Source organism: Labrus bergylta, chromosome 10 (genome assembly GCF_963930695.1).
Source record: "Labrus bergylta chromosome 10, fLabBer1.1, whole genome shotgun sequence".
Lineage (NCBI taxonomy): Eukaryota > Metazoa > Chordata > Actinopteri > Labriformes > Labridae > Labrus > Labrus bergylta.
In genome coordinates, this window is record NC_089204.1 from 23,407,030 (window position 1) to 23,433,722 (window position 26,693).

A 26,693-nucleotide genomic window follows, 5' to 3' on the forward strand; every position below is an offset into this window, starting at 1 on the left:
ACATGTCCCAACGTTGTTTAAAATAATCTACTTTGGTTTTCTGTGTGTGACAAACATAACACACAGATCTGTGGACTTTGTGTTTATCTGGATAAATATTGGCTTAAGCTACTTTCCCCTCTGTGTGTCATTTGTTTCACCTCCTGTCTATGTGAAATCCTTTGGCGGACACTGTAATTAACATACTGTGTTTTTGCCCTCTTCTCTGACTCCTCTCCCCCTCGTCCCCAAGGCCTTCAGCCTTCCAAAATGGCAGACTGGGGCTCTTCAGGTCCAGAATCCAACGGTCATGGTACAGCATCAACACTGCCCCGAATGACCTCTCACTCCAACGCTAACGCAGAGCAAGGTAAAAGACATGCAAGCACCATATGCATAAACAGTGTTATACTGAGACTGCACTGAAATGCCTTTTTATCAGCTTGAAACCAGTAAATGTTCTTTATGCAGAACAAAAGCTTCAAAAGGGTCCTATTGTTCTGTGTTGTTATGCTTAAATATGAGACAAAACTCATTATGTTTTATTTTTATGATTTGTCGATAGATGAGACTGAACAGAAGAGGGACAGGAAGGTGCGTCCATTTTCCATGTTTGAGCCAATGGAGGCTCCTGTCTCCTCCCTGCGCAAAAACCAGAGCAGTGATGACCTGGTCAGGGACGCTCAGGTGAGAAGGAACAAAAAACACACTTTTTTACATCCTTACAGGAAAAGAATGACAGGTTTCGGTTTTTGCTAACAGCAGTAATAAACCCTCACATTTTATTTGCAACCTCTACCTCTTTGTCTCTCCAGTCTGCTCCCAAGGCTTCGGTCAAGGTGCCTCCTCCTGTCCCAACCAAACCGAAAGGACCTGGTGTCATGCCATATGGCAAACAGGGCCTCAACACAGGCACCTTCCCTAAAGCCAAGCCCCACAGCCAGCAGCCCCAGGTCGCCCAGGGCCGCAACCCTCTCCCACCCTCACAGAGCCAGACACTCCCCCTACCCTCCAAACAGGACACTCCACCTGCAGCCACGGTACGGCCCTTCACACCAGAGCTGCCCGCCTCCAAAGACGCCAGCATGAGTAAGCCCCAGACCTTAGCGGCCAGCTCCATCTACTCAATGTACACAAAGCAGCCTGGCTCAGGGAAACCTTTCCAGCCTGGAGTGCAGGGGGCTCTCAACAGGACTCAGAACCGCACCAATGGATTTGTCAGTGGTAAGAATATTTAGTCATAGCTTTTTCAATCATTTTATAATCCATACAAAAACAAACGACCTACAAAAATATAATAAACGTGCATCTGTCCACGTCTTAAAAACACTGAAGTGATTAGAAACTTGAAATAAATAAGTAGCGCCGGATTTCAGAAGATGAAACATTATGTAACTTAAATAGAAAAGTTGAGATTGAAATACAAGTGCATCAGCATCTTGGTGTCACTTGAGATGAAAATCTCTTTCCTGCTGTCCTCCTCAGCAGACTCACAAGGAAATATTCACACGCCAGACCAGAGAGGCAGCGAGAGAGATTAACCATATGGTCCCTCTGTTTCTTCAAACAACATTTTAGGCACTTGCTCCTACTGCTACTGATGGGAATTGTGGAGATGAAATGGATTTTTTTTTAAGTTTAAGTCTTAAGTTTTTGAAGGATTTTAGTTCTAGTTGTTCCAGTAATTTAAATCATTATTTATCTGAACTTTGTTATGTGAAAGGCCGATGTGGGGTTGTAGCTATCTCTCAAAATAAAAAGACTTATTATATTTTTTTCAGTTAGCTACATAGAATAAGGGTGAGTCATCAGGTTATCAATCTGGTAGTGGTGATATCTCTGTTTACATTACAGTCCTGACTCTTGTTTTATCTCTTTGTTTGTAGTGTACGGTAAACCAGTGATCCCCGGTGGAGGCTCCCCACATCCAGAAAACCCTTACCAAGACCGCCGCTCCCCTGCCTTTGAAACTGAAATCGACCACAATGGAGCCAACTATGTGGGTCCAAGCCCATCTGAGGGCCCACAACCAGAAACTGAGCGTATTCCCCGGCCCCTCAGCCCCACCAAGCTGCTTCCCTTCATTTCAAACCCTTACAGGCATCAAAGTGATGGTGACCTGGAAGCTCTGAGAAAGAAGCTGTACAATGCACCTAGACCCCTGAAAAAACGAAGCTCAATCACTGAACCAGAGGGTCCTGCAGGTCCTAACATCCAGAAACTCCTCTACCAGAAGACCACACTGGCAGCTATGGAGACCATTGCAACTACACCAACCACTCCAACCTTTGCTGGTGATGCAGAGAAGGCGGCTGAGGGCTCTGTTCCCAGTCCTTTGAGTGGTGCAGAGACCCACCCATCAGAGATGGGGCAGACTCTGGAGGGAGGTCATCTCCCGTCTTACATTCCAGGTGCTAATGTCCACATTCCAGCCCCTCCTGAACAGACCAAGCCACCTTCAGCCATCCCAAAGAGCGAGGACATAATCCCCCCTCCTCCACCATCCCACCCAGCCCCGAGGCCAGATGACGCTCTTTTCCCGCCACCGCCCCCTGCTGGCTTGGAGGATGCAATGACTAACCTGCCGCCTCCACCTCCAGATGGATTCCTGGAAGAGTTCCCCCCCTACCCACCGCCGCCATATCCCAGTGGAGCAGAGCAGGACAGCTTAGGAGAGGACACCTTTAACATGAAGGCACCAGAGGTCACCGGCCAGGTCACTCTGCCACCGGTATGAATCCTAAACTGCTTTGTCAAAATTAAAAGTATCTCTTAGTGGATTGAGAAAAAGAGCTTTGGTCACTGCAGTCCTGAGTCCACTATAAATATTTCCCTTGTTTGCGGTTGTGCTGCATTTTTATTTAAACCCTCTCACATGTTTGTTTGCTCATTCCATGGGGGCAGGTCATTAGTAAGTAATTTCACTTTATTCTAACACCAGTGACCTGTTCTGGTGTTATATAATTAGATAATCCATATCAAACACCGCCATTGTTTCTGAAAAAAAGTGTGCCCTATTCCGCTCACGCTAAGCGGATACCAACTCTACTTTCCCTCATTTACTTACACAGTCTGTGTGCAAAATAAAGACCAGTTTACATGTTCTTGTTCTTAAGCTCTCAGTGAAACCCCTTAAGTGGGTTTTATGACGAGGCAGCAGGTTTTAACGCGAAACCAATGAGAAGTTAGTGTTATGACCCATTTTTCGCCCCTCGGTTCCCTCCCTCTGTTATACCCATTAAAGACTCATTTGGTTGCATAATGGTGGTTTTGGAGCAATGAATTAGTTTCATACAGTTTGTGCTTACAAACTGGATTAGCAACACACTTAGAGCTAGAAAACAAGTCCCTCCTCTGCTCTCAGTCCAGACTGAGCACTGCAGCGACTGGAAGCTTCCACCAAAGCTGGACAGACTTGGGGATGAGAATCTGCAGTCTCACATTTCAGATGTGATTTTTTTTTTTTTCTTCACTGTCCTTAATGGCTTAATTATGACTGTGTCTTTAGGGCAAGAGGACCAACTTGCGCAAGCTTGGCTCTGAACGCATCGATCACAGTATGAGAGTGAAGTTTAACCCTCTGGCTCTGCTGCTGGACTCGTCTCTGGAGGGAGAGTTTGACCTGGTCCAGAGAATCATTTATGAGGTAAGACAGAACTTTTTAAGATTTCCATTTCGTTTGTCTAAGAGAATTCTGGATTAAAAAAATATCTAAAAGTAGTCATTGTATTTCACCATTATGTGACCCTCCTAAAATCTCACAGGTGGCCGACCCCAGTCAGCCCAACGATGAGGGAATCACTGCTTTACACAATGCTGTCTGTGCCGGACATACAGAGATAGTCAAGTTTCTGGTTCAGTTTGGTGTCAATGTCAATGCGGCTGACAGTGACGGCTGGTAAGTAATTAAGATTTCTTGACATGTTAGATATTTTTCAAGTAAAAGCTGAACAACTTTTACCAGAAACCTCCATTACCCTTCGCTTTCCTTTATATCCCTCTCTCTCATATTTCCTCTCCCATGTCTTTCTCCCTCACTCTCTAACACAGGACCCCTCTCCACTGTGCTGCATCCTGCAACAACGTGCAAGTGTGCAAGTTCCTTGTGGAGTCCGGTGCAGCGGTGTTTGCTATGACTTATAGTGACATGCAAACGGCCGCTGATAAATGTGAAGAGATGGAGGAGGGCTATACTCAGTGTTCGCAGTTCCTCTATGGTCAGTGAAAGCTATATAATTCTTCTTATTATTTCACACCGTATGCATGCTAACTATCCTGTGGAAATGTTTCTGTTTGACAATGTTTCTGTGTTTCTACCCTCAGGTGTGCAAGAGAAGATGGGCATCATGAACCGGGGTGTGGTTTACGGTCTGTGGGACTACAGCAGTGAAAACCCTGACGAGCTTCCGTTCCGTGAGGGTGACTGCATGGCCATCCTGCGCAGAGAAGATGAGGACGAGATCGAATGGTGGTGGGCACGCATGGGTGACACAGAGGGTTACATCCCCCGTAACCTCCTTGGGGTGAGTCACGAGTCACTGACGCTGTCACCAGAAAAAGAGTCTTCATGTACAAATGTGCATTGTTGACGTGTTTGCTTTGTTTCTTTAACAGCTCTACCCGAGAATAAAGCCGAGACAGAGAACCCTGGCTTAATATACAAAGACCCCTGCACATTCCAGTCTGCCACACACACACGCACGGACACACACACACACACACACATGCACATGCTTTAACAGACTGGAGAAGAGAAGGACACAGCTGAAATGAAGAAACAAGGACAGACCAAACAAAATGAAGGATCTCCGGCACTTTTTATTCCTTACCTAATACAGAGGGATTGTCTCTCCCTTATTTTCCAGGCTTCACTGTGTACTGTGTACTTCAGACACTATTGGCATTGTTTTTCTTTTATCAAACTGTTGTTGTTGTTTTGTAATTATTGTCTGACACGATCTCTTAATCAAACAGAAACTCACATGTTGGGAAGTAACTGGAACGAGCAGTATTTTAATTGCTGCAAAGTGATTTTTTTCCACTTTGAAATACTCTTTTAAAACATGTTTTATGCGGCACCGGTTACTTTCCAACATACTTCATCTCATCAAGTGGACTATGATGAAATACTCTTGTTACCATGACAATCTTTGGGGGCTTGTTTTCTCCTTGTTTCTCTGTATAGCTGCGCTTGAGATGTTAAGTTTCTGTTGTGAAGTCTCTGTTCTGGATAAAGAAATGAAATGATGTGTAGAGAAAAAAAAAGCTTTCGATTGATCTTTTGCTGTTATTCTGTGGTCTATGAAACCCAGAAAGCCAGTCTGCTTTCCTGCATTGGCACGTGGTTGAGATGCCATAGATACCGAGTGTTCACATATTTCTGTCACAGAGAATAGTAAAACGTTACTGTAGGTAAGATTTTAATTAGGAAAATGTACTTTCGAACCCTTAAGAAGCTCTTTTACCAAGACAGACAGTTGATGCAGTATGAAGTTCATATTTTTTTACAGCCATTCCATGAAAATACAGTCATGAAAGAAGACAAGCCTAATTCAAGAAATCTTCACGTTTTGTAGTTATCAGAAATAAAAATGACTGACTACACTGTAAGGTCATACGACACTTTTTATGTCAAAACAAAAAATGCCTTGATATGTTATGAGTTCCCAAAGCTCAACTCATCATGCAGATGTATTTATTTTTGTTACCTTTTTTTCTTTTGCCAGGACTATAACCACAAATGTACTGTAGTATTTCAAATATTTACAATAAAATACTTTGTACTAAGTTTATAAAGTCTTCTTTTTACTGACCACAAGTGCTGACTGAAATCCAGTTTTCTTCTCATGCCGTTTAATGTTCGGCAGATACGAAGTGTTTGGATGTACTTACATGCTCACTGTAGTTTGACAAGATGTTTGCTGCCCTCTGCTGGACATGAGGTGATACAGTTACTTCCCAGAGCATGAAGCCAGATATGATACATAGAAAGCAAGTTTTTTTTCCTATTACTTGTGTTAGTGATGAGTATAATATAACAGGATTTACCAAGACTTGAAAAAAGATACCTGACTGTCTTTCATTTTCTCTGTTCTATAGACCAGTGGTTCTCAAACTGGTCTCGCCTCAGGACCCTCCACCAAATCCTTCATTAAGATAGGGGACCCTATGACCCCCGTGACCATTTTTTGTGTCCCAACCCACAAGTTGAGAACCACTGCTATAGACTTCACTGAGCTTGCTGTTGGTGCAATAAGTTCTATAAAATATTGATAATGTGTTTGAGGCAGTCCTTGTAAGGTAAGCTTATTGTGCATCTCGTCTGATAGGAGATGATTAAACTTTTACAGTCACTCCTGTGGAGAAGCTGTAGTTACTATCAATTTTCTGTTAAAATATGTTTCTGCAATCTTTTTAAGAGCATTCATTCATTAAGGAGATTAAGTCATTCATGAGGAATCAATTCTGTATTTTTTAAGTTGTTTTTGCTGTTTGGTGGTTCATCAGGATCCAATTCTCACTGAAAAGGCAACGAGCAAGTACTTTTTAGTATCTCACGATGTTAATGATTTGTACGTGCATTTAAGAGAAGATATCCACCATTACAATCATTTTTATTTGTGTAAGTGTTGGAGCATAACCTGGTTACAATTATTAACCTGCTTTAAAAACCTTGAGTTTCAGCTTTAAGCTCCTGTTAGACTTTGATCTGTGATTAAAATAACCTCAAACAGGTTGAAACAAATCCATCTATTCATCGGTGATAATGAAAGGACATTTTCTACTACAACTTAAAACATATTGTTCATCGATAAACAAGCTCACCATGTCACCGCAGGTTAACATGACAACTCTCTGTTGCCATGCTAACACTGGGCATTGAAGTCCCTCCCTCCCTCCACGAGCTGCAGTGAAGTTCTTCTATCATGTCCCTCTGTGACTTCATGGGGTTAATACAGCTGAGCGTTTCACACACAACCTCATGCGATGCACAAATCCCCTGCTGATTTATAGTGAGGAGCTGAGATAAAAGGCTGAATTCAGCATCAACACTGCCCACTGAACACTAACTGCATAATTAATAGACACATTCATTATTGATTGAAAAGTTCTGTATACATGAAAGACGAAAGTCATATGTGGAATGACAGATAGATGCCGTTTTTCCCCCTTCATAATCAGAGCTCTGTGCATGACGCAGTCTATGAAGCTCAACCATGTGAACCTGCAGTGGATATCTATTCATACAGATGACGTTTATTCTTTTGCCTTGTGCAATAAAATGACTTGAATCCTATGTATAACCCCTCCGGGTGGGTTATTTCTTAGAGTCTGTGTATCTCCAGGTGTAGGAACAGGAGCGAGTTATAGAGCCAGCTTTCCTCACAGGCACCTTCATTAAGTGTTAAGCCTCTGTGTACACCAAATCCACATTCACTGGGATATTACTCTTCTGAAACATGAATCAAACCCTTTGTACAAATCAAACATATATTTTTATTTATGTTTTTAACCCAAGGGTCTGGAGGAGACGAAGAGGGTGGGCAGGAAACAGATTATGGGAGCAGCAGGTGAAATGATGTCTGCATGCCGAAAGGCGACTAATGTGGATCGTCTACAAGCAACTGAAAGGAGGAAAAACCTCAGGCACAAATGACTGTGTCTTTAGATGGAGAGCCAAACATCCACTGTCTTCTGCAGCAAGCACCAATTAATTTTCAGTCAAACATGCCGTGACTAATTGGCCTCTTGGGGGAAATGTTAACATGTTTACGAGACAAAATTGACATATTAAGAACTTGTTAGCAGCAGTCCCTTATTTGAAAATCCACAACAAATGGAACTACATATCTTTTTATGTTAAGTCGTGTTTATAAAGACCTGATAAATGAAAGTCCTAACCTATTGATAGAGAATAAATGTATATCCTTTTACACCTGTACTCAATAAAGGAAGTCAATGAGAATTTCTGAGTCAACCATACATAAAGATATAGTTACGTTTAACTATTTGGACTATATGAAGATAAAACAGGTACGTCCTACTGACAAACAACGTGCAAATTGAACCTGCATCTGCTTTCTCCCAGCCCCTATTTTTGAGCTCTGTAATATCACTTAGCTCAGTGTTTTGGTTTTACAGCTCCAACTGTTTTAGTTGAATCTCAACACTCTCACAGTGTTTTGTTCTTTTTTTTTTTTTTTTTTTTACAGCAGAAGGAAGTATTGTAAGTCAAATAGCAAACATGCCACATGAAAAGAGGGAGAGTTCAATATGTTAACAACTTTTCAATATTAGGAGTGTTCTCAAAAAGTTGTGAAAAAGTTGTGAAGTAAATCAAAACACAGCAGAAGTCAACAACAACATTTAACATGAGAACAAAACAGGGGAACCAGATTTAGTGAAGACCAAAAAAATATTTTTTTTTAAAAATCAAGAGAACTGAAAACACAACCTGAAATGAAATGGCTTCTCATTTGTTGATAGCCTTTGCAACATTTGAACTTATTTCAGTTACTGCAGGGTTTTTTTTTTTTTAATCTCAATGTAAGTTGAAACCATAGACTGTAAATAATACAGTGTATTATTATTATTATTATTATTATTATTATATTATTATTAGACTGTAGTTGAAGCCTTCTTCTCAGGGGCTTCAAAGCAACAATTGTTGATTTATTTAAAAGATTCATCCTACTGCATTTAATTCATCATAAATCAATAAATCAATAAATCAATAAATCAATAAATCAATAAATCATAGGCTACTCTCCCTATTTTTATAGGCAGCACTGGTTTGCGGTAACAATAAGAGAGTGACCTATAGCTGTATATTAACACAGGCAGGGTGAACTTTCAATTAATTAAAAAAAAGTTTACACTTTACACAAATTAAAAACAAAACGGAAATAGCCTATTGAAGATTTTTATATTTTCTCCGGGGAAATTGTAATTCTCGCGTTGGCCGCTAGGTGTCAGTGTGACGCTGCCCTACTCTTTAAACTGAACAGGTTGCCTTCACGCACCTTTTCTCCCACTTTGCCTGTCACACTGTAAGCGTCCTCGCACAGGGCTCGGAGCTCATCATACACTGCGATACAACAAATATATAATAAGGTAACGAAAGAGAAACTGTCTTATCTTTAAAGAATATCATCAACTTGGTGGCGAAAGGGACCAGACTGTCTGACAGAGAGGAAGAAAAGGTGAGCGTCGTGGGAGGGCGGGCCACCTGTGACGGCAAATGAGTGGAGAGGAGCTCCGGTCAGTCCCACTGTCAGAAGCCTAGCCCCACTGTGTGTGTGTCATCCAGTGGGTGTTTGTGTGTCAGTCAGTGTACTCACAGCGCGTTTAAAGTCCACTTGGATTATCGGGAGCTCAAGGAAACGTATATCTTTATCTTCGAGGAATTTGCACAGCAGGTAAGACAAACTGAACATTACACTTCTTACACCTTTCACTCAGTGTTGGGTTTTCCTTCATATTTGTGTTACAATTAGATACCTTTACAATATTTCAACCCTACAGTGAAAGTCTCGTTGCCTGAACACATGCCTAATATTCCTGAGATAATTGTATCACCTCCTCTTTAAACTATATGGGAATTGAACATAATTATGCGTTATTTGCTCTTCTGTAGAAGCCCAATTCAGACTAAGCTGATGAGAGATCTGACATCCCAAGTTTGTGCTCTATAATTTCTGCTTTTAAAACACCAGTATGTCTCTTCCTGCCTCATTACACCGCATCACAGTATGCCTCATTTACATTGGTGGTATGACTTTGAATCTGATAACTGATCAACGTGCAAACTGAAAGGTGCAGCTGGTGATTCATAGTATGTGAATGAGATATGGCAGTATGTCAGCTGAACAGGTCTGATTAGGGTAAATCAGATGTAAACACATACTGATGATGATGCTGAAGGTGTTTAAAAGCTGGATTAATCTTTTCTTAAGAGGGGCAATCAGCCATCTCCTCATCAAGCTGATGGGTTTTATACCTGTGATCTAATCATTAAAGGAAACCCAGTGAACACACTGATCAACTTGTTTTGTCTTTTAATGACCGAGGATGGAGTAGTGTATTAAGTGAAAGGAAACGTGTTAGATATGCAAAGTCCTCGTAAATATAACAGAAAGGACAAATGATAATCACATTATGTTATGTTTTTCAAAGAATAGTCTCACTTGATTTGAACTCATTCCTATTTAAATGTCAGTTTGGTTCATTTATGATCATGTTTGTATAAAAACCCGTCACCACTGCTTGTTATAGAAACTCAATATTCTGCTGCAGCCTCTAATTTCGATTTGGCACAGTCCAAAGGGACAACACTGATAATCTTTATGAAAAGCTCAGAGTCAGGCGTGACGTCTGCCCTATCCGTGAAAAACAAAAGGATTTTTTTCCCTTTGTAATATCTTCACTTATAACACATATCCTGAATCATTTTCAACATACTGTAGGTTTGCAGACTTCTTATATTGTATTAAAAACACGTCTGTCTGTTTTGGAAGAGGGATTCTGCCTTTGTTGGTCTGCCTCACAATCTTTCTCTTTTTCAAACCGCATTTTTGAGATCCAATTTGTGATTTGGGGCTAGATAAAGTTCAGACCGTTTTCTTTTCTCTTTTCTTTTCAGCCTTTTAAAATGTGAGATATTATAACAACCTTTTGTCAAATGAGATTGATCAATGTTAAATAGGTTAAAACTAGAGATGATCATATACGTTCTTTTGTGATTCCCATAACTTAACTTTCATTTTGGCCAACACCAAGAAGCCATCTTCTCCAGTGCAATAATAAAGACGTTAATTAAAAGCTGTAGGTTTATACCGTTAGCTCTGTGTGGTATCATAAGGGCTACCCCTACTCCTAAAATGGTGTCAATGTCTACATCACTGTAGACCTTCTAAAAAAACAGACATTTTAGCCACTGGCAAATTTAGACTCCCATTAAACCTGGAGAGAGCCAGCGTTTAGTGGAAGACTGTCACAGACATAAATAAGACACAAATAAGCTCCGTTGTGTCAAATACAAAAAGAGTGTAAATAACAAATTAGTACACTGACAGTACAACGCTTTATCGCAGCTTTCAAACTGTGTCAAAAGTCCCAAGAAGCCAGTGTTACATTCACAAGAAAGTGACTGTACAGAGTATAAAGCTACAGTATTGAAGGCAAACAGAGTTCAGTTCAGTTTGCTTCCTTTTGTCTGTCTGTTAGACAAAAGTGCTTAAAAGCAGTCTGTCTCTGTTGAAGCACAGCTCAATGACTTTGACTGTAATCTTTTTCTATCTTTTGTCGCTCATACAGACTCAAAAACACACACACACACACACACACACACACACACACACACACACACACACACAAGCGCACATTCAACTCCAAAATAGAGAGTTTGGAGTCCTCTGGGACAATTGTTGTCTGTTGATGGAGCTGTCACCGCCGTGCTCCGCTCTCTGCTATTCAGGCAGGTTTATAGACACTTTATAATTGCCTGATAAAAAAAAAAATCTATTTCCACGGATGAATGTCATGGGACTGAGAGCCAGCAGGAAGATCAGGAGGAAGACAGAACAGAAAGTTTAGGTCATGTGGGTACAGGCACCGTTTCCTCCGGGTCATTTTGTTTCCAACGTGTCTCATTTCTTCAAGTTTTCGACTGGAGTGCTCAGCAGCCAATTAACTATTAAAGGCTTCTGCATTTAGGGGCTTTCTCAGAGCAAGTCAGGAAAATGGTTTTAAGATGACAGAGAATTGGAAATGTCACTATTTTCTCCTTTTTTGCTCATTGCTTCTGACAGTATTTCTCACCTGTGTTTTTTTTCTGTTCTCTCTCGTCATTTGCCATATTTCTGTTCTCTCTCGTCATTTTCCTGTGAAACATTTGGATCCCAACAGACTCCTTTTTCCTCCCAGATTATAAAACTGCATGAAGCCCACTTTGCCTTACAGATTGAAATGATTCAGACCCTGTCTGTCCATTTTAATGATTTGCTCTGTGTGATTCAGATATATGACTTGTAAAGACCTCATTTCACGTCCTCTGCAGCCTTTTTAAGGGGAGCTTAGAAAAAGCTAGGAGGGCAATTGACACACCTTAACGGTGTTTAACCTGGCTCAGGAGAGGAAATACATCCTGTAGGAGAATGTTTGACTGAAATAATTGCTGTCCCTAAAGTCTATTTGCCATACTGGGAGAAAGACAGAGCCGTAAAAACCTGTAAAAATACTCAGATAGAAAGTCGTATTTCATCCAGCAGACTTGCTTTCTGTATTTTGAGGACATTTCTCCACCACTGGAAGAACATAATTTGGCTCCACATTACATTTCCAAAGATTGATTTCCATCCGTCTAGCCCCTGGGTTTGTCGCTCCAGCACAGAGAGCAGAGACCTGAAATCCATCACTGTGAAGATTTTTGTCAAATGTACTTTTATCTCAAACTTCCTTTCTGTCCAAGTAATGAAATTGCCACCAGGGACAGTTTTTTTTTTCTTCTTCTTTGCTTTATTACAAGAGAGAAGTGGAACATTTAGTGTAACCCACAGATAACCGTTTCTTCTGGTGGGTTATTCTGTTGATTATTTTGCAGTTAGTTGATATTGTTTATTTAAATGTTTAAAAGAAACCTAAATATTAAACATTTTAAAATCCAAGGGGACATCTTCAAATTGCTTATTTTGTTGAAGCATAAGACGAAATCCAAAGGTATTTTAATTAACAGAGGAGATACAAACAAAAGAAAGAGAGAAGCTGCTAATCCTCACACTTCAGGAGCCGGATCAGAGTTAATACTTCATTGTTGATGATTAATGTTCTGTTGAGTAATAATTTAAAAGAATATGAAAGTTTCTCGTACATTTGCTTGTTGTTCTTAACGGCTGCAATAGTTCTGGCACCCGACCAAGCTCAGATTTATTGAATAAACATTCTCAACTCGAAAATGCATCGCAGGCAGTTTTATCAAGAAGGAAGTCCTCTGCTTCGATGGTATCAGAGGGAGAAAAACAAACTGTAGATGGTGTCTGCAGAAGGTTGCAGGGTTTGAGCGTGCAAAATTCCATTATAAATATCCTGTATACTGTGTGGTGGGAATCGGCCATAATAACAGAGCATAACGTTTATTATTGCTGTGAATGGTACTGTTAAAGAGAAGAAGAAACAAGTTGATTATTGTATCAGAATCAATGCGTTAGCTGCTCATTCACTGAGCCAAGTTCCTGCATTTTAGGCTGCATGGGAGGCATTTCTTATTCTGCTGTGTGGATCAGATCATCTGGAGTTGTGGCAGTCCATAGAAGTCTTACAGCACTAACATCATGGAACAGTGGGTAGTGAAAGACAACATATCACATGTATAGAGTATACATAGCACAGTGAATGTAGGGTGTCTCTGTTTTCTGTCACTACCTGCTGTTAAACTCACAGTTAGCAGAGTTTCTTCTTCTCCACACCTGCATGCGGTGGTGTTTTTATGTTACATCATGCAGCCTGTGAGCCTGCCATTTTTATGATGTCAAACCTGAGGGACTGTGAGGACAAAAGAGGGTAGTCAAAACCCTTTTATACCCTTTTTTTTAAACTTGTTTGTTGGTAGGCCTGTGGTTGCATCCATCCAAGCGTCTATGTAGAGTTTTGCGGGTGTCTGTGTTCATAACAGATGGAACAAGCAGGATCTCTGAATATTTCGCTTTTTAGGGCACGAGAGGCAAGAAGCCATTTGAGTGTTAAGATTTGGAGCTGAGAGCATTTTAAAGACAGAGGTGGAGTGTTTAGACAGAAAGAGATAGAGAGACAGGGAAAAAGAGAGGAAGAGAGAGGTGACCATTTATTGTTGGTGATGCTCCACAGTCTGTGTCCCCCCCCTCAGTGTTTGTGTGTGCACCGGTGCATGTGATGGTGACACAAACACATCATCTACTCCCTCCGCCTCCTCTCTCCCTCTCACTACTCCAAAACAAAAAAAAAAAAAAAAAAAGGGAGAACAACGTTGGCATTCACGTCTCATCACAACACCTATATTTCAAAGATTATCACATTTCACAATCTCCCCTCCCTCGTTGCATTTGGCTCCTCTTCAGGTACGTCTACTGTTTGAACTGGCTTCACACCTGATCTGCTTGGATTGCTCCACATGGACGTTTAATCCCCACGTGTTTGCTCGTGATATCGGCACGTAGCTCTCTTTGACAGCCATTGTTTGGTTAATGATATTTTCAGCTGTGTGTTTAGACTCGGCAGCTGCAGACGTTGCAACATGGAGAGGCGAGCCCGGGTCTCGCAGAGCCCCATTGATCTACAAAAGCCTGCAAAATTTTATAAAGTCAAAGCACTTTGTGTGTCTTTCATATCTCTGTCGTCATCCTTGTGAAATCCTCCACGTCAGCTCTTTTACTTTGTTTGGGCTGTTCAACTTCGACAGCTTTTTTGAACACCTCTGACCGTCTGAGGTGACATGTTGTGTTTCTTTGTGCATGATCATGACTTTTAACACAGTTGTTTTTGTGTTTTATGTTTTTTACAGGTTCTTCTATGTGAGTCGTGGGCCGAATATGTTTGTGTGAGTGCTTCACGTGACTGTGCACCCCGGTCCAAGGAGAGTAAGAGTCCCGTGAGACCCTCGGTGGAGAATGCAGGGAGCTGGATCCTCTGCAGCGCGGCTCCTGCTGCTGAGCTGCTGTGTGTGCGCGGCAGCCGGCTACCCGTTTAGACCGCCGCTGGACCTGGATGTGACCCCACGCATCACTGTGTTGAGCAGCGGTAAGAACTAACACAAACACAAACACAAACACAAAGAGGGTTTTGTTCTAAAGTTGGAGTGTTTTCTTTTTTTTTTGACATTACAGGTGCATAAAATTGTTCCAAAATCATTATGAGTTGACCTTTTAATAGATTTAACAGTTTTTCTGTTCGATACCTTGAGATGTCTCATAGTTTATTTTCATTTATGAGATTACAGTCAAACCCTCATGTGTGGTACTGACGTGGCAACCCCAGGCGTTAACAAATTAAGCCAATGCAGAAGTGCCAAAGAACTGCAGTTCCTTGAGTGTCCACTTGTGGCTTGCTGCAAAAACCAAGGAATCCCCACAGGAGCCCACATTAAAATACCCATTTTAATTTCATCTTGTTTACAGCTTGGTACAAAAATGGTTTTGGACAGTATATCACATTTTATTATAACGCATCCATTAAAAACAAACTAAGACTGAGAGTTATGCATACATTTGCATAAATTGGGGTGCAGCTGAGTGAACTGACAGCTGAGTGTGTTGTAGCTGTTTGTCAGGAGGCTGAAGGCCTTCCTCAGCTCCACCTGTTTGTCTGTTTCTACATTCATCAAAAGACAGGTGGAGTCACCATCTCCAGTATGGTGACTGCCATCAATGGGCTTTTCAGAAACCAATGGGTGACATCACTGACACTACATCCATGTTTTAAACAGTCTATCGATATTTAACCCTTGCACGTTGATCATTTTATTCAGTTAAATACCTTAAAATGACTCATAGCTCATGTTTTAATTAAAAGACAAGCAGATCTGTCTTAGTATTGCAAGTGCTGCTTCCTTCTCTTGAGCTTGTCATCAGTTATCAAGCAGATTTTCTGAAACCATTTTTGGTACATTGTCAAATAAAAAAAGAAAGAGGTAGCTTTACGCACATCAGGTAGGTGCAGGGCAAAAACAGCAAAACTGAGGAAGAAGATAGGCTCGCACACTTGCTCAAATGCCGCACAAAAGGTTTTAATGATCGCAACGTTTCGACCAGAGGTCTTCTTCAGGTGATCATTTAAAATTATAATATTGTTTCTTCCACATTGTCAAATTAAACGTGTGACCCTTGAACATTGAACAGAGTTTCTGTAATAAGTAAAGATTGACTTAAATCAATTTTTAATGGAGCATGTGAAATTCAAGTTTCAAGGCCATCCTAACATATCTCTAATCTTAGTATTACAGGTGCTGCCATCTTTCTTTTAACCCTGTTTTAGACAGTTTATGAGCAGTTTTAGGTTCATAGAATTGGTCAAATAATTGTAATGTAACCCTTGAAAACCGTTAAACAGTTCTTCTGTTTAATGCATAAAGAGGCCTCCTAAAGCACTGTTTAATGTAGCATGGTACAATCAGGCCAACAGATCGCTTAATATAGTCTTGCAGGTGCTGACACTTCATTTAAAAAAAAAGAAAAGTGAAATAGCTTTAAATGACCTGTGATTAAAACATTAATGCCATGCTTTACATTCAGACCAGCAGCTCTTTTATTATCACAGGTGTCACCCTCTTTATTTATATGGTTCAGTTTCCTTCATCTCTCTACTCTCTCCTGACACAATCTCCACATTTTCACAAACACCTGCCTCCTCCGTAAACCATTTTGAGCTCTTTCCTTTAAATCAAACTGTTGTTAGTTGTATTCATTTACCTCGTGTGAGTGAAGGTATGCAGCCTGAGGTGCTACAGAGTCACTGGTAGGTGAGTGAAGTGCTTACGCTCAGATCCCTGCAGAGCATCCGGGGAAACTGACACGACTGTAGGTAGATGGAAGAAGCACCGTAACCATGACAACTGTTGTAGTATGGCGCATCACTCCTGTATAGTGTTTTTTTTTTTTTTTTCTTTTGTGTGCGTGTGTGGGCAAGTGTGTCTCCTTAGAGTTGTTATCTGATCCTGGACTTTATTTGTTGATACAACGCCGTGTGAAAGAAATCTTCCTAAGTCTCCACACTTACAGTATGAAACACCTCCGCCTCTTTTTTTTATTTTATTATCTTTCTCACACTACATCACCTACTTACCCTCATTATCAATCTTCCCTCCTCCTGCTCTGAACCGTTCTTAATACCTTTATCTCAGTTTCTGTAAGTCAGCATTTTGTGCTCGAGCCGGACCCACAGGTCCTCCTACACATCTCCTTGCCTGCCGCCCCGTCGTCTTTCTCCTCCATCCCCCTCCTCCACCATTCCTATCTCTACACCGCTGCATTAAAGCTCTGCCTCCTCTACTCAATTTCTTCCTTATTAATTTGTACTTTTCCTGGCTTCTCTGCCCTCGGTTGATACCTCGCCCTACAGCTCTTTTTTATTTTACTTCCCTCTTCCTGATGAGAAGACTTCGATATGCAAATTTACAGCTAATCCCTCTAATCTCTGTGTTTCTTAGCAACCTAAAAGCAGAGCCTTCAAACCTGTGTGGGGTAGTTCAATCACACAGGCATGCCCACAAGGAAACTTTGAATCATATATGCATTTTGACAATCGAAAGTCTCATTTTAAGAGGCGTAAAACACTATTCCCCTGTTTGGAGATACTGAAAGCTGACAAAACAGGTGAGAGCACGTTGTCAGAATAAAAAAAAAAAAAAGCTTGTGTTACATCTCTGTGCCTTTTTTTAGTACACAAACTGATTTCAACCTGTCAGGTATTTTGAGAATTCTGCCAGACTTCAAACAGTTTCAGTGGATGGATTTAACTTTGTTTATTCAGTTTCTTCAGTCAGCTTGTTTTCATGTCAGAATACTCTGAACCGTAAACAGACCTGACGCTGGACTGTGAATTATTATGTAAGGTTGTCACGTCACAGTCCAATGCCTAGAGGTTCAGCGAGTGTACCTGCATGTGTGTGTGTGTGTGTGTGTGTGTAAGCATGTGTGTCCCTGAACACTGTGTACTGTGCTGATCAGCTGAGGTCCCTCCAAGTGTTTGCTCAGTAAATAATATCATCTGGGCTCCTCTCGCCGCCTCCTTTTCTTTCCCTGGAGAATAAATCAAACATGCCTCTCCTCTCACCGTCATGTAATCCGAGGCTAAAATGTGCTCGTCAATAAAGCTTCCTCTGCTGCGTCACACTCTCTGCGAGGTTGTTTTTAGTTACCTGGCTCCAGCTGTCAGGCATTGTGTTTTCTAATGCTTGGATTACACTGAGGAAACTTGTCTCTGCTTTAATGCTTCGTCTTCCTGCACAATGACACGCACTCATATCACGGCGGTATTGTTCAGAAAATCCCATCCAGGTGATACTCTTCTTCCTCCTGCTGAGAAAGAGGGAGGAAAAGTAGATAACCTGATCACCCAGGAGCAGGGTGAGACGGGAGCTGACTGCTGCCTCTGCTGCAGTCCTCGTGAGCAGAGTGGATTGTGTTTTGCAGCAGCTGATAGGAATCTTAATGACAGCTTTCTTGATAACATGCAGTCTGCTGGGGTTGGGAGGGGAGAGGAGAGGGGGGGGGGGGGGGTGTGGATTGGCTGAAGATGAAGGAAGTCTGATGTTTTCCTGTTCGGCCTTTTTGAGCTTCTCTGTTCTAATAAAAGTGGCTGCCCGACGAGTTTCTATGGTTTTAATGTTGCCAAACCTGCTCAGCGTTAGTGGCGTCAGATCTTTTTTAATTAGATGCTAAATTAAAACACAACTTGTTTGTTTTCCGAATAGGATGACGCTGTGTGCTGACCTCACAATTGTACTGTGGAGGCATTGTTGTAGTTATAGCTTGCCTTGAGGCTTTCTGCGACTGTGAAGTACGTGTGTGTGTGTGTGTGTCGATAGAAGTGTAATGTTTACCCAAGCTAAGTGGAGTCCTGATATATCGTATGTTTAGAGCTTACATAACTCTGCACTGCAGCATTGCATTTCTGCAGTGAGCGACTTCAACGCAATTCTTCTAAGTCTGTGTATTTGCATTCTTATGTATGTTGCTGTTCTTTATGGCCCTCCTCTCATACAGAAGCTTCCCAATACAGTCTGAAAAAGTGTACAAGGGAGTCATAGAATAAGCAAAGGGGAAAAAAAGCTCATATCAAGTAGAGCTGGATCTCTAAAATCTGATTTGTTGGGCCTCTTTTCATTATTTTCTTCCTCAGCAAAGCCACGCTGGATAAGCATAATCCATGGGCTTTTGGTCCACAGTGAAGTTATATTTAATTGTTCATGTCCTTTCTATATATAACTTCATATAAACCAGAGAAAAGCTGAAAACCCTTATTGGGGGTGCTGATGCCGCCAAGTTTAGATGTTAGACCATCACTGTTGTTCGTCTTGATGAGACAAAGAAATTCTCAATTAATCATCAGAATTGCCTGCAATATTTGTGTATTAACAAATCGATTATTGAATCTAGGGCTGGGCGATATGACAAAACATGTCAGTCGATAACGATAATTATCACGATTAATGTGAAATCATTATTGCTTTAAATTTAAAGGCTGATTTTTGCTCTTCATTGAAAGTTGAAGAAACCAGATGTTTAATTGCTGCTGAACCATTCTTTATTGTCTGAACATGACCAACTATACTTGAACAGAGGAACATTTCACAGTCATGAGCATAGTGCGCGGTGCTGGAAAACGCTGATGTGACACTTTGCTGCTGGGCAGTGACTTACTGGCCCGGTGCTTAACACTGGTTTGAGACGTTTGGTCATTTCAGTGTGTTCTTCTAACCGGTGATATTGTTTCAAATGGTGGAAAAGGTTTGTGGTGTTGCCTGTTTTAGCCTCACATGTCTTCTGATGAAATTATAGGTTTAAATCTATCAAACAATTATTACATTTATAGTGAGAAAAATTCTATCATGATGATTTTCCTTTTGGTTTTATTGAAACATCATCTTTTCACAAAAAATAACATTTAAAGGCTCATCTATTTAATAGTTTTAAAAGAAATCTGAACCCTAAACTACTGCTCCTGTCAGAATGAAAAAAAACATGCTTTGCACCTCCTTTTTTTAATATTTTCTTGTATCTTATTAAAGGAGCCCTGAAGTCAAGTGGAGAGAGTGTCAGTGCAGCTATACAGCAAAGTTTAATAGATGAAATAATATCTCGCGGTCTGAAAAAAGAGCGAGGCTTCCTTACCACTTTTTCACTGACGTTCAACAATGATACAGCGAAAAATCCATCACAGAGGATGAAGAGATTTCTATCTCTGCCTTTATCCTCGTACTGTCAGGTGTGATTGAAAAAGACCTCTTTCTCTCTCTTGTGCTGTTAACCCGCCCCAGCCTGAGAGCAATAACTGTACATACGGGGAGATTGTAGATGTGCTACTGTATGAATGTACACCAGTGTGGACTTGTTTCATCTTTGTTTTGTTTGTTTTATTTAACATAAAAATCCAGACGATGATTAAGTCTGTTTTAGTGATGAATCATCGATTACTCCTGATATGATACACATGCCTACAATGACGATAATATCACGATGCAGCAATTCTGCGATATTTGATGTTGCAAGACAATCATACATCATCAAGTCATGATATCTAATGAACTGAATAATATAAAATGCCCTTTAAAATGTAATGTGAAGAATAAATGTGTCACCTCTAATCACGCTTCATCTTTTAACTTCTTCTCACTGCTGTCTTTTTCTTCTTCTTCTTCTTTTATCCCACTACGCTATTGTTTGTATGAGTTTTCATGAATTTATTCATCTTGATAATAATGTGGATATATTATTTACTTCTGTCAACCGTCTAAAAGTTATTCTTCTTTTAGGACTGTGAAGCTGTAATACATTTGTGTAAGAGACCTCATAGCAGCAGAGTTATATTTGGATTGGAGTTAAGTGTATGTTGTGAGCTGAAAAGGAAATGTGATTCTCTGAGGTTAAAGAAATGTATACAGTATGTCTGACATTTACACAGCATGGTAATGTCTTCTTTCTAGCTTATTGGAAGTCCAACCGAATGGAAAGGAATGTGTAGCCTGTACCTACTAACAGAATATAATTAACACTGTTGTGTTGTCTGTTGCTGTGTTGTCATAAGTATTCAGACCCTTTGCTGTGACACTCATATTTAACTCACATGCTGTCCATTTCTTCTGATCCTCCTTGAGATGGTTCTGCTCCTTCATTTGAGTCCAGCTGTGTTTAATTAAACTGATTGGACTTGATTAGGAAAGGCACACACCTGTCTATATAAGACCTTACAGCTCACAGTGCATGTCAGAGCGAATAAGAATCATGAGGTCGAAGGAACTGCCCAAGGAGCTCAGAGACAGAATTGTGGCAAGGCACAGATCTGGCCAAGGTTACAAAATAATTTCTGCAGCACTGAAGGTTCTTAAGAGCACAGTGAAGAAGTTTGGGATGACCAGAACTCTTCCTAGACCTGGCAGTCCAGCCAAACTGAACAATCGTGGGAGAAGAGCCTTGGTGAGAGAGATAAAGAAGAACCCAAAGATCACTGTGGCTAAGCTCCAGAGATGCAGTAGGGAGATGGGAAAGAGTTCCACAAAGTCAACTATCACAGCCCTCCACCAGTCGGGGCTTTATGACAGAGTGGCCCGACGGAAGCCTCTCCTCAGTGCAAGACATATGAAAGCCCGCATAGAGTTTGCCAAAAAACACATGAAGGACTCCCAGACTATGAGAAAGAAGATTCTCTGGTCTGATGAGACCAAGATTGAACTTTTTGGCTTTCATTCTAAGCGGTATGTGTGGAGAAAACCAGGCACTGCTCATCACCTGCCCAATACAATCCCAACAGTGAAACATGGTGGTGGCAGCATCATGCTATGGGGGTGTTTTTCAGCTGCAGGGACAGGACGACTGGTTGCATTTGAAGGAAAGATGACTGCGGCTAAGTACAGAGATATCCTGGAAGAAAACCTCTTCCAGAGTGCTCAGGACCTCAGACTGGGCTGAAGGTTCACCTTCCAACAAGACAATGACCCTAAGCACACAGCTAAAATAACAAAGGAGTGGCTTCGGAACAACTCTGTGACCATTCTTGACTGAAAATGGCTGTCCACCAACGTTCATCATCCAACCTGACAGAACTGGAGAGGATCCGCAAGGAAGAATGGCAGAGGATCCCCAAATCCAGGTGTGAAAAACTTGTTGCATCATTCCCAAGAAGACTCATGGCTGTACTAGCTCAAAAGGGTGCTTCTACTCAATACTGAGCAAAGGGTCTGAATACTTATGACCATGTGATATTTCAGTTTTTCTTTTTTAATAAATTTGCAAAAATTTCTACATTTCTGTTTTCTGTCAAGATGGAGTGCTGAGTGTACATTAATGAGAAATAAAATGAACTTTTTTGATTTAAGCAAATGGCTGCAATGAAACAAAGAGTGAAAAATGTAAAGGGGTCTGAATACTTTCCGTACCCACTGTATATGCTCTTTAGTGTGTTTTCCATGTATCCTGTGCATGTTTAAGCACATCTATTTTCTTTAGCTATTGTGAACATACTTTAGTAGGTACATAGATTAAATATACGAACCCCAAAAAGGGCATAATATGGGCTCTTTAACTTCGATTCACCTTAACCTTATTCATGTCATTAGCGCCACCATTAAGAGTCATGAAGGGACGCCACGAGTCAAGTCGGCAAGGGAATCTGTTTGCGTCGTTGTTATTGTTTTTTAAAATGAAGGTGTCGATTGTTAGGCATTAGTGCTTCTGATAATTGAAACACAAAAGTCAGTGTAACAATATGTTGCTGCATCAGTATTTTATCCCACCCCAAGTCTGTACAGTTGGGAATTTATAAGATGCAGTAATCAGACTTTTTATAAAACATCCAGTCAATTCAGGGGAGTATTTGTGAATATTTGAATGCAAACAGAGGGGTCTTGTACTGGGAAGTGTTCTGTGTTTGCACAAACGTGTTCCCATAGAGACCGGCTGTAATCAATAGCAGTGGATGTGCCCAGGAGGTAAATGTGTGCAATCAGGCTGTACCTGAAGAACTCCTACAACACAAAATGTCAAACTCATCCTGTTCTTTTTTGCTTACATTAATGTTTGGGTCTGTCATGTTTGCAATTTCACCAATCCTCCACTGAAGAAGCAATTAATGTGCATATCACATCGCTGACTCAGCTAATGAAGAGCATGTTCTTTGTTTGGATGTATGTGATGTAACTCTTAAGAACTTAATTTGCAGGTTGGCTTAATAAACCAAGCAGAATCAATCAGGGGTTTAAAAAAGTACACCTTCATGAACAGCATATCCTCCTCTCCTCTCCTCTCCTCTCCTCTCCCAGGTCTTCAGGGCTGCAGGCGTTTCCAGTCGTCTGCAGTCAACTACAGCACCATGTTGCTGGAGGCTGACAGCGAGCGTCTCTACGTGGGTGCTCGTGGGGCCGTATTCGCTCTTAATGCCTCTGACATCTCAGCCGGCTCTGCTCTCACTGTGAGTCTGTTTGTTTGTTTCTGTGCAGCTGCGAGTCGTCTACCTCTGTTTCCGTATCTTTAACTCCGCCTCGCTTTTATTTGCATCACACAGCGCAGAAACTTTTTTCAGGCAACGCTTTTTCATTTTGAGGCAAAGCTCTTTGCTCCCCTGTTACCCCCTTGTGTGTTTTTGTTCGTGTGTATTCACATCGCTCTCTACACAATAATGGATTAACAGCACAGGAGGATATGCTGCATAAATTCACATATTAATGAGAAAAATAACTGCTGTATCGTCTAGAAAATATCAACTGTTTCTCCTCACTGTAGCTCAGAATAGATGCAGCTTTCAGATTGAAGCAAGGTGACACAGAATTAGTTTTTTAATGAATGCAATAATTAGCATTTTTGTTTTACATTTTAACACAACCTGGTTTCTGTTCAGGCAGTATCTTTGAAAAATGAGGGAATATTTGCATCAAGAAAAAAGTTAATGGTCTGAACATCAATTTGTGCAAAACACCAGTTTGTAAAAAATGTCCCACAAAAGAGACTACAGGGTTCAAGAGGATTGTTAAGATTCTAATTAATGCTGAATATAAATATACCTGGATATCTGTCCTTCTTCCTTCTCTAATTAATAACATGATCATTATAAACTGACAATTTTGTTCCTTAACAGCACATTTTTAATACAGATTCAGACTGAAGTTTATACTGTTATTGCTATTGAATGCATCTACACTCCATGAATACATCTCTGTATAGTTTTGCACATTCAAATTTCTGCAAAGGTTCTTCTAATGCCCGTGTCAGTCAAAGAAAACAAGACATTTATCTGTAAATGTCAATCAATGACACAACCTAGAAGAGCAAAACAGCCATTATTTGAAATCACATTCACTACAAAAGCTGTCAGCTCTGTCTGCTGTATTTGTATGAATGTATTAAAGCTGTGTCGCTGCGACTGACTCTACTCCTGGAAGTATTGCTTTATGCAGGATAATTTCATTAAGGGTGATGTTCTTTTTAGTGCCTTCCTGAAAACCCCCTTTCATCCTTCAAGCTGCTGTGTGTGTGTGTTTGCTACCTGCTGACAACATGATGTTAAGCTGCTATGCTAATCCTGTTAATACAGCAGTGATGGCTGTCATTAGGCGTAATTGCTGATTTGTGTGTGTAACACTAATACAGAACCACTCCACCATGTCCTGCTTTAAAAACAAATACGTAAAGTCAGTTTACTTTGTTACAGATAGGTTTGGAAAAAAAACAAAAAACAGAATGTCAATAAACGCCACTCAGACATTAGAGGCTGTAAATTATTAAAGCAAAGAGATATAAATCAGTTTATATGCTGTCAGATCAACAGTATTTTGCTTAAGTTTATGCGAGTCAGTGATGTTCCACCATCACTCTCTCTCTCTGACTAACCGTGGTGTGTTTTAGATCGAGTGGGAGGCCTCCTCTGAGCAAAAACTTGAGTGTATGCTCAAGGGAAAAGACAATAAGGTAGGCATTTAGTCGTTCTTTCTCCCTCAGTACATTCTTTTCATCTTGTTCTTTCTGCTTCTCTCCCACGAAATGATATTCCCTAAACATCACATCTTTTCTGGTTTTCTCGTCTTTTTCCAGACGGACTGTTTTAATCACATTCGCTTCCTGCAGAGGTTCAACTCCACTCATCTCTACGTGTGTGGGACTTACGCCTTCAGACCACTCTGTGCATACATAGTATGTCAATGCAGAATACTTCACAACCCTTTTCAGTGCTGATCGTTTGTTTCTTTACCTTTAGTAGTGCAATTATAGTCTGAAAATAAATGTTGCATTCACAAAAGACACAAACCAAAGCTTCTCCCTCTGGCTGCTGTATAGAACGAGGAGAGGTTTGTAATATCATCTCAGCCTGAAGATGGTAAAGACAAATGCCCCTATGGACCCACAATGGGCTACACGGGCCTCATCATTGGTAAGCTCTTAGCATCTGTCAGTCATTTCAAGGGTTTTATAAACTATGATGATGCTATGATTCTTTTTTTCTTTCTTTTCTTTCTGCAGACCAGCAGATGTATACAGCTGCCCAGTATTCTTTCAGGGGCTTTCCTGATATCCGACGTAACTCTCCATTTCCCACGCTGAAGACAGAAGACGCCCCCACTCGCTGGCTGAACGGTGAGTTACTCTCCTGGAATGATAAAGCTTTAAGGCATTTGTGACAGGATGGCTCAAAAGGTCAACGTTTCTCTCTGTCAAAGAGCTAAAACCTGTATTAAGATTCATATCATCCAAAATATTTTTTTTTTGCTGGAGAAAGGCAGTGCAGTTAGAGGCCGGACTCTTTAGCTGTAGTTCTGAAGTTCTCTTCTGTATAAAAGGCATTAGCCCCTTTTACACATGCACTCAGAAACATTTCTCAAAATTGCCGGATGGGTTGTATGTGTTATGACAAATGGTCAGATATTTCACCCTGACTTTATTCATACTTTTCCAACCAGCCAGCCTAGTAAAATGTCCGCAAGAGGTCGGGGTGTGCCAATGTGCGAATGCAGCAGATAATATTCAAGAAAATGAATTCCCAGCGACCAGTGTGAAACTGGTGGGATTTAAACTCACATAATGAGGCTGCTTCGTACTCTTTCCTGCTCACCAGTATGTGCATTCCACTCACACTTTATACTGGTAATATGTCCAATTACATGTACATGTTCACTAGTGGGGGCGAGTCGGTCTGCTGTTTGCAGGCAGCAGTTGTAGCAGCAGAGGCCAATCAGCCTCTAGATGTGGGAGCCAGCAGGGCAGCAGGGCTCTGTGTGTGTGTGTGTGTGCGCGTGTGTGTGTGTGTGTGTGTGTTTTTTTTTGTATGTATAATGCTGGCACTGTTGGCACTCTTTGCTCCCATTATGCCAGCATGCTGTGTAAATCACACACCAGGGCAGCAATAGTGCAGCAGTTGCCTCACTAATTGCTTAGTCATTACAACTTTGTTTTATATACTTGGACTGTTTTTTCAATCAACAAAACAGAAACTACTGCAGCGGGGATTGCGGTGACATTTTCATGGTTCCCAGACATAAACTCTAATGACTCCGATGATCTCCAGGTTCTCCTGTACTGCTTGTAGGTTTCCATTTGTAATGTCTCATCTCTTGGGTGGATATCTTTGGAATTCGGTGGACACAAACATGTTCCGCCTGCAGCATATATTATAATAATTTTGATGATACCTTGTATTTTCTATCTTGCACCATCAGCAATTGTCCAAGACTTAGGTTTTAGATTAAAGATCCAGAGAATGAATACAAAAACTACACTTTGTTGTGCTCACTGCTGATTAACACATCTAAGCATGTGGCCACCCTTAAGTAAGACAGGGAGCATAAAACATGATTTCAAACTATATTTCTTGAATACAACTGAAGCATAATAACATACTTAGTTCTTCTTCTCCTTTTCCCCATTCTGTGTGATTATCTTGACTTTGCCCTCAGTTTACACAAGAAGAAGCTTCAGTGTTAAAGTTGGTTATCTTCAAAGATTCCACGTTTAACTGTTTTAAAGACACGTGTCCGGGAAACAGTG

General features: G+C 40.9%; 2 protein-coding genes across 5 annotated transcripts in view; both read left to right on the top strand.

The window, feature by feature from the left end:
- tp53bp2a (tumor protein p53 binding protein, 2a) overlaps positions 1 to 5,775 on the top strand; it is a 29,039-nt gene extending 23,264 nt beyond the window's left edge. For all 4 annotated transcript variants that reach the window (XM_065959190.1, XM_020648099.3, XM_065959191.1 and 1 more), the window contains 9 exons: positions 233 to 349; positions 545 to 666; positions 795 to 1,203; positions 1,866 to 2,710; positions 3,488 to 3,625; positions 3,744 to 3,877; positions 4,030 to 4,196; positions 4,303 to 4,502; positions 4,594 to 5,775. In XM_065959190.1, coding sequence (XP_065815262.1) covers positions 233 to 349; positions 545 to 666; positions 795 to 1,203; positions 1,866 to 2,710; positions 3,488 to 3,625; positions 3,744 to 3,877; positions 4,030 to 4,196; positions 4,303 to 4,502; positions 4,594 to 4,635 — 2,174 coding nt within the window. In that variant the 3' untranslated portion in view covers positions 4,636 to 5,775. The remainder of the gene's footprint in view (positions 1 to 232; positions 350 to 544; positions 667 to 794; positions 1,204 to 1,865; positions 2,711 to 3,487; positions 3,626 to 3,743; positions 3,878 to 4,029; positions 4,197 to 4,302; positions 4,503 to 4,593) is intronic.
- A 3,262-nt stretch (positions 5,776 to 9,037) lies between these two features.
- Positions 9,038 to 26,693, top strand: part of sema4ga (sema domain, immunoglobulin domain (Ig), transmembrane domain (TM) and short cytoplasmic domain, (semaphorin) 4Ga) — a 30,027-nt gene continuing 12,371 nt past the window's right edge. The window contains exons 1-7 of the mRNA XM_020648096.3: positions 9,038 to 9,398; positions 14,513 to 14,748; positions 22,982 to 23,130; positions 24,561 to 24,623; positions 24,747 to 24,845; positions 24,990 to 25,083; positions 25,173 to 25,286. Of these exons, the coding sequence (XP_020503752.2) occupies positions 14,619 to 14,748; positions 22,982 to 23,130; positions 24,561 to 24,623; positions 24,747 to 24,845; positions 24,990 to 25,083; positions 25,173 to 25,286 (649 nt within the window). The 5' untranslated portion in view covers positions 9,038 to 9,398; positions 14,513 to 14,618. The remainder of the gene's footprint in view (positions 9,399 to 14,512; positions 14,749 to 22,981; positions 23,131 to 24,560; positions 24,624 to 24,746; positions 24,846 to 24,989; positions 25,084 to 25,172; positions 25,287 to 26,693) is intronic.